At 46.6% G+C, this 10,171-nt stretch overlaps 2 protein-coding genes across 2 annotated transcripts in view; both read right to left on the minus strand.

Annotated features, from left to right (window-relative positions):
- Positions 1 to 9,925, minus strand: part of DAAM2 (dishevelled associated activator of morphogenesis 2) — a 278,066-nt gene extending 268,141 nt beyond the window's left edge. Inside the window, 1 exon segment of the mRNA XM_040430767.1 lies at positions 9,795 to 9,925. The gene's annotated coding sequence lies outside the window, so the exon portion shown is untranslated.
- On the minus strand, positions 1,035 to 4,316 carry LOC120999390 (A-kinase anchor protein 5-like; the record flags this gene model as incomplete). The annotated part of the gene is made up of 3 exons (XM_040430272.1): positions 4,281 to 4,316; positions 1,653 to 3,647; positions 1,035 to 1,580 (listed from the first exon to the last, which is right to left on the minus strand). Coding segments are annotated over exons 1-3 (2,577 nt in total), but the record flags the coding sequence as incomplete, so codon positions are not given.
- Positions 9,926 to 10,171: the final 246 nt, after the last annotated feature.

Genomic DNA, 10,171 nt, shown 5'->3' on the forward strand with positions numbered 1-10,171 from the left:
AGAAGTCACCGAGGACCAGACTATGCCAAACCCCGAATGCCCTACAGGTTGACGAGTTGTATGATATCTGTATTTCCCTCTGTGTTACAGAATGTTATAAGAAACACAATTTATTTACATAAAGATGAACTTTGCAACAAAGAAAATAATTCTGTAATAGAGAGTACCAGTCCAGGGCACTCCCGACTACTCGTCACATGCACAGATTAGAATTTTGTCACAAATAGTATCATTTTGTGACACAGAGGTCAGTTGTGTGACATTCTGGATTTAACAGAACAGAATAATCATTAGACAAAAAGAGGCTCGAACTATAAAAATGGAGGAAACACTTATTTCATCTTATATACCCAGCGCCCCTCTCCTGAGCTTAAAATAATCATAATGTCTGCACCTGGTGGTCTACTGGTGGCGTACTGGTGGGAACCTGGTGGCAGGGTCTGACAGCAGAGGGCCCTTCTATGACCAGGAGCTATTTGATCCAGAGCTAGGTACACGCTCAATGCCCTGAATGATTGTCACCAGGGACCTCATCCGTATCTCCACCAGTCCTACCAGACCCACCCATTGTATTGTACCCCTCATCCAATGTCCTAATTACATCTGTAATTAGTGATCAGGATAAGGCTCAAGGCCATGGCAGCCAATTAAGTAAAACTGTCAAATGCGTGAGCTGCCGATGTTTTGGCCTCAAACCCGAACATTCATGACGCCTCAATATAACAATATCATCACTGAGGCAGAAAAAAGTCTCCAGGCTGCAGTTACTGGTGATGGCTGGAAGAGCCGCTCTGGAGAAAAATCCCTGCATGACTTATACAGAGAGGGAACGCAGAGAAACTGCCCCCAACTAGGAAGCCCCATCTGTGGACTGCACCCCAAAATGATAAGGAAGGCCTTACACAAGTCATACAGGTCATACTGTATGTACAGAGAAGACCATCAGTCATCTTCTACACCTACACATCTACACTCACTGTCTCCTCCACATCTACACTCACCACCTCCTCCACATCTACACTCACCGCCTCCTCCTCATCTACACTCACCGCCTCCTCCTCATCTACACTCACCGCCTCCTCCACATCTACACTCACTGTCTCCTCCACATCTACACTCACCACCTCCTCCACATCTACACTCACCGTCTCCTCCACATCTACACTCACCGCCTCCTCCACATCTACACTCACCGCCTCCTCCACATCTACACTCACCGTCTCCTCCACATCTACACTCACCGTCTCCTCCACATCTACACTCACCGCCTCCTCCACATCTACACTCACCGCCTCCTCCTCATCTACACTCACCGCCTCCTCCTCATCTACACTCACCGCCTCCTCCACATCTACACTCACCGCCTCCTCCACATCTACACTCACCGCCTCCTCCACATCTACACTCACCGTCTCCTCCACATCTACACTCACCGTCTCCTCCACATCTACACTCACCGTCTCCTCCACATCTACACTCACCGCCTTCTCCACATCTACACTCACCGCCTCCTCCTCATCTACACTCACCGCCTCCTCCACATCTACACTCACCGCCTCCTCCACATCTACACTCACCGCCTCCTCCACATCTACACTCACAGTCACCTCCACATCTACACTCACCGCCTTCTCCACATCTACACTCACCACCTCCTCCACATCTACACTCACCGTCTCCTCCACATCTACACTCACCGCCTCCTCCACATCTACACTCACCGCCTCCTCCACATCTACACTCACCGTCTCCTCCACATCTACACTCACCGTCTCCTCCACATCTACACTCACCGCCTCCTCCACATCTACACTCACCGCCTCCTCCTCATCTACACTCACCGCCTCCTCCTCATCTACACTCACCGCCTCCTCCACATCTACACTCACCGCCTCCTCCACATCTACACTCACCGCCTCCTCCACATCTACACTCACCGTCTCCTCCACATCTACACTCACCGTCTCCTCCACATCTACACTCACAGTCACCTCCACATCTACACTCACCGCCTTCTCCACATCTACACTCACCGCCTCCTCCTCATCTACACTCACCGCCTCCTCCACATCTACACTCACCGCCTCCTCCACATCTACACTCACCGCCTCCTCCACATCTACACTCACCGCCTCCTCCTCATCTACACTCACCGCCTCCTCCACATCTACACTCACCGTCTCCTCCACATCTACACTCACCGCCTCCTCCACATCTACACTCACCGCCTCCTCCACATCTACACTCACCGCCTCCTCCACATCTACACTCACCGCCTCCTCCACATCTACACTCACCGCCTCCTCCACATCTACACTCACAGTCACCTCCACATCTACACTCACCGCCTCCTCCACATCTACACTCACCGCCTCCTCCACATCTACACTCACCGCCTCCTCCACATCTACACTCACCGCCTCCTCCACATCTACACTCACCGTCTCCTCCACATCTACACTCACCGCCTCCTCCACATCTACACTCACCGCCTCCTCCTCATCTACACTCACCGCCTCCTCCTCATCTACACTCACCGCCTCCTCCTCATCTACACTCACCGCCTCCTCCTCATCTACACTCACCGCCTCCTCCACATCTACACTCACCGCCTCCTCCACATCTACACTCACCGCCTCCTCCACATCTACACTCACCGCCTCCTCCTCATCTACACTCACCGCCTCCTCCTCATCTACACTCACCGTCTCCTCCACATCTACACTCACCGCCTCCTCCACATCTACACTCACCGCCTCCTCCTCATCTACACTCACCGCCTCCTCCTCATCTACACTCACCGCCTCCTCCACATCTACACTCACCGCCTCCTCCTCATCTACACTCACCGTCTCCTCCACATCTACACTCACCGCCTCCTCCACATCTACACTCACCGCCTCCTCCTCATCTACACTCACCGCCTCCTCCTCATCTACACTCACCGCCTCCTCCTCATCTACACTCACCGCCTCCTCCTCATCTACACTCACCGCCTCATCCACATCTACACTCACTGTCTCCTCCACATCTACACTCACCGACTCCTCCTCATCTACACTCACCGCCTCCTCCACATCTACACTCACCGCCTCCTCCTCATCTACACTCACCGCCTCCTCCTCATCTACACTCACCGCCTCCTCCACATCTACACTCACCGCCTCCTCCTCATCTACACTCACCGCCTCCTCCACATCTACACTCACCGCCTCCTCCTCATCTACACTCACCGCCTCCTCCTCATCTACACTCAACGCCTCCTCCTCATCTACACTCACCGCCGCCTCCTCATCTACACTCACCGTCTCCTCCTCATCTACACTCACCGCCTCCTCCTCATCTACACTCACCGCCTCCTCCTCATCTACACTCACCGCCTCCTCCTCATCTACACTCACCGCCTCCTCCTCATCTACACTCAACGACTCCTCCTCATCTACACTCACCGCCTCATCCACATCTACACTCACCGCCTCCTCCTCATCTACACTCAACGACTCCTCCTCATCTACACTCACCGCCTCCTCCTCATCTACACTCACCGCCTCCTCCTCATCTACACTCAACGACTCCTCCTCATCTACACTCACCGCCTCCTCCTCATCTACACTCACCTCCTCCACATCGACACTCAGGTGTTTATGCTGCTATTTCAGAGCTGCAGATCTGTTATAATGGATTTTTTCTCAAGGCAACTTTACGCACCTTGATATCAGAGTAAGAGCAGGATCCCAGGACATTTTTTATTGCATCTGACACCAGAAAGAAACAGAAGGAGAACATCAGGGATTAAGCACATTTCCAAGAGCCCCTTGTGAACGCCTCTTGTCATGTCTTAGGGTTCTGGCCTCACATGGGACATTTTTCTGCTGTCACACTGAACAGAAGCCTCAGCACAGAGAGGTCATTCTTCTCCAGTCCAGCAGCATCCAAACATCTGCTGGGAGGCAGCATGAGCCAGCAGTGCCCTCTATCAGCGGTATCCGGTACTGCAGCCTCCTGTTCCTTGTGTGGATAACATTAAATCCACATTTTTTTATCTATTTTTTTTGGTGGGGACAAATAATGCGCAGTCTGTATTCTCTACAGGAGCAGGATCTGCACTGACCCCAGACATGATGGCCTGCGAGCCCCACTATCGGGGGACAGATCCCCTTCCTCTCATGCAGAAACTTTCTGTCTATCCCCTGAGTGTTTACTGTAGTCACCTGCACCCATCAGAGACGTACTTCTCCAGCTCTGCTACAAATCCTTGGCCTGTTGCACTGTACACATACTTCTCTATGCTGCGCCAAAACCACAAACACCTGCATCGCTTTTCAGATTTCCACAACACTCGTTAACCCCTCGCCGGTAAAGGCGAAGACGTAAAATGCAGATGTAGCAGAGCTGAGCTTGTCAGAAGCAGCTGGGCCCCATGTGACACAATGCATGGAAATGGCACAGTGTTATCTGCTGTTTTACATAGGACTGCAGGGAAGTGCACTGCATATCCACCTGCAATACTAGACTAAACAGTGAAATGACAAGTTCAGCTCTGCTTCATCTGTATCTGAAGTGGATATTGCCATATGCAAGCTATACACAAAACATCACTTTAATGCACCGACTGTTACCTACAGAGTGCCAGAAAGCAAAGGGTTAAGTTCTTGCCATGAAAACATGTAGGTCGTACATTGTGGAGAACATATAGACTAGTCGCACACATGTCAATGACATATGAAGACACAGGTCTCTTGGTAGAAAGGTTGTAGCACAAAAAAGATACAATGTAACATAAAACAACAGAGGAAGAGAAGGTAACCCCACGCTGCTGCCGCCATCCTCATCATCCTTACCACTCTCATCCTCCCGTCTCAAGACGCTGCCATGTTTATGTAGACAAGAGTAACAGATATCTCAGCCCTGACAACCAAGATGCCACTGTGACAGAGGCAGGAGACAGTAGTCAGTAACCAAGCTCAGCACCCACCATGCAGGCCAACATATCTGTGACAGAACAATCACTGATCTAGCAGAATGGAGTCTGTGGCGTTACATAGGACTGCAGGTGACATCTACCATATTATCTATACTGAGAGTTATCACTGTGTTATCTGTGGTGTTACATAGGACTGCAGGTGACATCTACTACATTATCTGTACTCAGGGAGTTATCCCTGTGTTATCTGGGGTGTTACATAGGACTGCAGGTGACATCTACTACATTATCTGTACTCGGAGAGTTATCATTGTGTTATCTGTGGTGTTACATAGGACTGCAGGTGGCATCTACTACATTATCTGTACTCGGAGAGATATCACTGTGTTATCTGTGGTGTTACATAGGACTGCAGGTGACATCTACTACATTATCTGTACTCAGAGAGTTATCACTGTGTTATCTGTGGTGTTACATAGGACTGCAGGTGACATCTACTACATTATCTGTACTCAGAGAGTTATCACTGTGTTATCTGTGGTGTTACATAGGACTGCAGGTGACATGTACTACATTATCTGTACTTAGAGAGTTATCACTGTGTTATCTGTGGTGATACATAGGACTGCAGGTGACATCTACTACATTATCTGTACTCAGAGAGTTATCACTGTGTTATCTGTGGTGTTACATAGGACTGCAGGTGACATCTACTACACTATCTGTACTCAGAGAGTTATCACTGTGTTATCTGTGGTGTTACATAGGACTGCAGGTGACATCTACTACATTATCTGTACTCAGTTATTTCTGTGTTGTCTGTGGTGTTACATAGGACTGCAGGTGACATCTACTACATTATCTGTACTCAGAGTTATCACTGTTATCTGTGGTGTTACATAGGACTGCAGGTGACATCTACTACATTATCTGTACTTCTAGAGTTATCACTGTGTTATCTGTGGTGTTACATAGGACTGCAGTTGACATCTACTACGTTATCTGTACTCAGAGAGTTATCACTGTGTTATCTGTGGTGTTACATAGGACTGCAAGTGACATCTACTACATTATCTGTACTCAGAGTTATCACTGTGTTATCTGTGGTGTTACATAGGACTGCAAGTGACATCTACTACATTATCTGTACTGTGAGAGTTATCACTGTGTTATCTGTGGTGTTACATAGGACTGCAGTTGACATCTACTACGTTATCTGTACTCAGAGAGTTATCACTGTGTTATCTGTGGTGTTACATAGGACTGCAGGTGACATCTACTACATTATCTGTACTGTGAGAGTTATCACTGTGTTATCTGTGGTGTTACATAGGACTGCAGGTGACATCTACTACATTATCTATAATCAGAGAGTTATCACTGTGTTATCTGTGATGTTACATAGGACTGCAGGTGACATCTACTACATTATCTGTACTCAGAGAGTTATCACTGTGTTATCTATGGTGTTACATAGGACTGCAGGTGACATCTACTACATTGTCTGTACTCAGAGAGTTATCACTGTGTTATCTGTGGTGTTACATAGGACTGCAGGTGACATCTACTACATTATCTGTACTCAGAGAGTTATCACTGTGTTATCTGTGGTGTTACATAGGACTGCAGGTGACATCTACTACATTATCTGTACTCAGTTATTTCTGTGTTGTCTGTGGTGTTACATAGGACTGCAGGTGACATCTACTACATTATCTGTACTCAGAGTTATCACTGTTATCTGTGGTGTTACATAGGACTGCAGGTGACATCTACTACATTATCTGTACTTCTAGAGTTATCACTGTGTTATCTGTGGTGTTACATAGGACTGCAGTTGACATCTACTACGTTATCTGTACTCAGAGAGTTATCACTGTGTTATCTGTGGTGTTACATAGGACTGCAAGTGACATCTACTACATTATCTGTACTCAGAGTTATCACTGTGTTATCTGTGGTGTTACATAGGACTGCAAGTGACATCTACTACATTATCTGTACTGTGAGAGTTATCACTGTGTTATCTGTGGTGTTACATAGGACTGCAGTTGACATCTACTACGTTATCTGTACTCAGAGAGTTATCACTGTGTTATCTGTGGTGTTACATAGGACTGCAGGTGACCTCTACTACATTATCTGTACTGTGAGAGTTATCACTGTGTTATCTGTGGTGTTACATAGGACTGCAGGTGACATCTACTACATTATCTGTACTGTGGGAGTTATTACTGTGTTATCTGTGGTGTTACATAGGACTGCAGGTGACATCTACTACATTATCTATAATCAGAGAGTTATCACTGTGTTATCTGTGATGTTACATAGGACTGCAGGTGACATCTACTACATTATCTGTACTCAGAGAGTTATCACTGTGTTATCTATGGTGTTACATAGGACTGCAGGTGACATCTACTACATTGTCTGTACTCAGAGAGTTATCACTGTGTTATCTGTGGTGTTACATAGGACTGCAGGTGACATCTACTACATTATCTGTACTCAGACAGTTATCGCTGTGTTATCTGTGGTGTTACATAGGACTGCAGGTGACATCTACTACATTATCTGTACTTAGAGAGTTATCACTGTGTTATCTGTGGTGTTACATAGGACTGCAGGTGACATGTACTACATTATCTGTACTCAGAGAGTTATCACTGTGTTATCTGTGGTGTTACATAGGACTGCAGGTGACATGTACTACATTATCTGTACTCAGAGAGTTATCACTGTGTTATCTGTGGTGTTACATAGGACTGCAGGTGACATCTACTACATTATCTGTACTCAGGGAGTTATCACTGTGTTATCTGTGATGTTACATAGGACTGCAGGTGACATCTACTACATTATCTGTACTCAGAGAGTTATCACTGTGTTATCTGTGGTGTTACATAGGACTGCAGGTGACATCTACTACATTATCTGTACTCAGGGAGTTATCACTGTGTTATCTGTGGTGTTACATAGGACTGCAGGTGACATCTACTACATTATCTGTACTCAGACAGTTATCGCTGTGTTATCTGTGGTGTTACATAGGACTGCAGGTGACATCTACTACATTATCTGTACTTAGAGAGTTATCACTGTGTTATCTGTGGTGTTACATAGGACTGCAGGTGACATCTACTACATTATCTGTACTCAGAGAGTTATCACTGTGTTATCTGTGGTGTTACATAGGACTGCAGGTGACATGTACTACATTATCTGTACTCAGAGAGTTATCACTGTGTTATCTGTGGTGTTACATAGGACTGCAGGTGACATCTACTACATTATCTGTACTCAGGGAGTTATCACTGTGTTATCTGTGATGTTACATAGGACTGCAGGTGACATCTACTACATTATCTGTACTCAGAGAGTTATCACTGTGTTATCTGTGGTGTTACATAGGACTGCAGGTGACATCTACTACATTATCTGTACTCAGGGAGTTATCACTGTGTTATCTGTGGTGTTACATAGGACTGCAGGTGACATCTACTACATTATCTGTACTCAGACAGTTATCGCTGTGTTATCTGTGGTGTTACATAGGACTGCAGGTGACATCTACTACATTATCTGTACTTAGAGAGTTATCACTGTGTTATCTGTGGTGTTACATAGGACTGCAGGTGACATCTACTACATTATCTGTACTCAGAGAGTTATCACTGTGTTATCTGTGGTGTTACATAGGACTGCAGGTGACATGTACTACATTATCTGTACTCAGAGAGTTATCACTGTGTTATCTGTGGTGTTACATAGGACTGCAGGTGACATCTACTACATTATCTGTACTCAGGGAGTTATCACTGTGTTATCTGTGATGTTACATAGGACTGCAGGTGACATCTACTACATTATCTGTACTCAGAGAGTTATCACTGTGTTATCTGTGGTGTTACATAGGACTGCAGGTGACATCTACTACATTATCTGTACTCAGGGAGTTATCACTGTGTTATCTGTGGTGTTACATAGGACTGCAGGTGACATCTACTACATTATCTGTACTCAGACAGTTATCGCTGTGTTATCTGTGGTGTTACATAGGACTGCAGGTGACATCTACTACATTATCTGTACTTAGAGAGTTATCACTGTTATCTGTGGTGTTACATAGGACTGCAGGTGACATCTACTACATTATCTGTACTCAGAGAGTTATCACTGTGTTATCTGTGGTGTTACATAGGACTGCAGGTGACATGTACTACATTATCTGTACTCAGAGAGTTATCACTGTGTTATCTGTGGTGTTACATAGGACTGCAGGTGACATCTACTACATTATCTGTACTCAGGGAGTTATCACTGTGTTATCTGTGATGTTACATAGGACTGCAGGTGACATCTACTACATTATCTGTACTCAGAGAGTTATCACTGTGTTATCTGTGGTGTTACATAGGACTGCAGGTGACATCTACTACATTATCTGTACTCAGGGAGTTATCACTGTGTTATCTGTGGTGTTACATAGGACTGCAGGTGACATCTACTACATTATTAGTACTGAAGAAATGCAACTTACATACAGTCAGGTGACAACTCCAGCACTGCTAAATCCTTCTCTTCCATTCTGAACACAAGCAGAGTTTCCCCAGTAAAGATGCCCAATGCTGCCAGTACCACAATATACACAATGCATTATATTCCCATGTCACTCCTGGGCTGCTGTACCCATGTGTGGTGCTGGGTGATGCCCTGGCAGGCAGGATGAAGGGTTAATGGCACAGGATAGGAGCTTGGTCTCCTGATCTGTATCTGCTCCACTTGTTTATGCAGCTGTTGAGATTTTGGGAGAAGAGGACAGAAAAACAGACGCAGTCAGGAGGCAATGGAGGGGAAGCAGAGGCCTTACCAGTGGTGCCAGGCTTGGAGTGATCTCAGGCTGCCAGGGAGTCCATCCCCGGGCACAGGAGACACGGGCAGTGTTGCTGAGGCTGCTGTGTGCAGAGCCCAGGGTGTGTGTATGTTACTGCAGAGGATCACATCAGGAACTGCTTGCCATTCCAGAGCTCAGGCAGGAGGCTGGGCCATTCTCCTGCTACTGTGCAGCAATCCTTAAAGGCACAGCTCCAGCTGGCAGCGCAGGAGGGGGCACCCAGCCTTTATTTACACTCCCTGCTCATTGGACTAATGAGAAGAGAGATTGATACATTGTAACCACCGCTGCAGGAAACACTGCCCCGAATGTAACAAGTTATTATTAATCAGCTCCAACCCTGTTCATCCTGA

Source organism: Bufo bufo, chromosome 4 (genome assembly GCF_905171765.1).
Source record: "Bufo bufo chromosome 4, aBufBuf1.1, whole genome shotgun sequence".
Classification (NCBI taxonomy): Eukaryota; Metazoa; Chordata; class Amphibia; order Anura; family Bufonidae; genus Bufo; species Bufo bufo.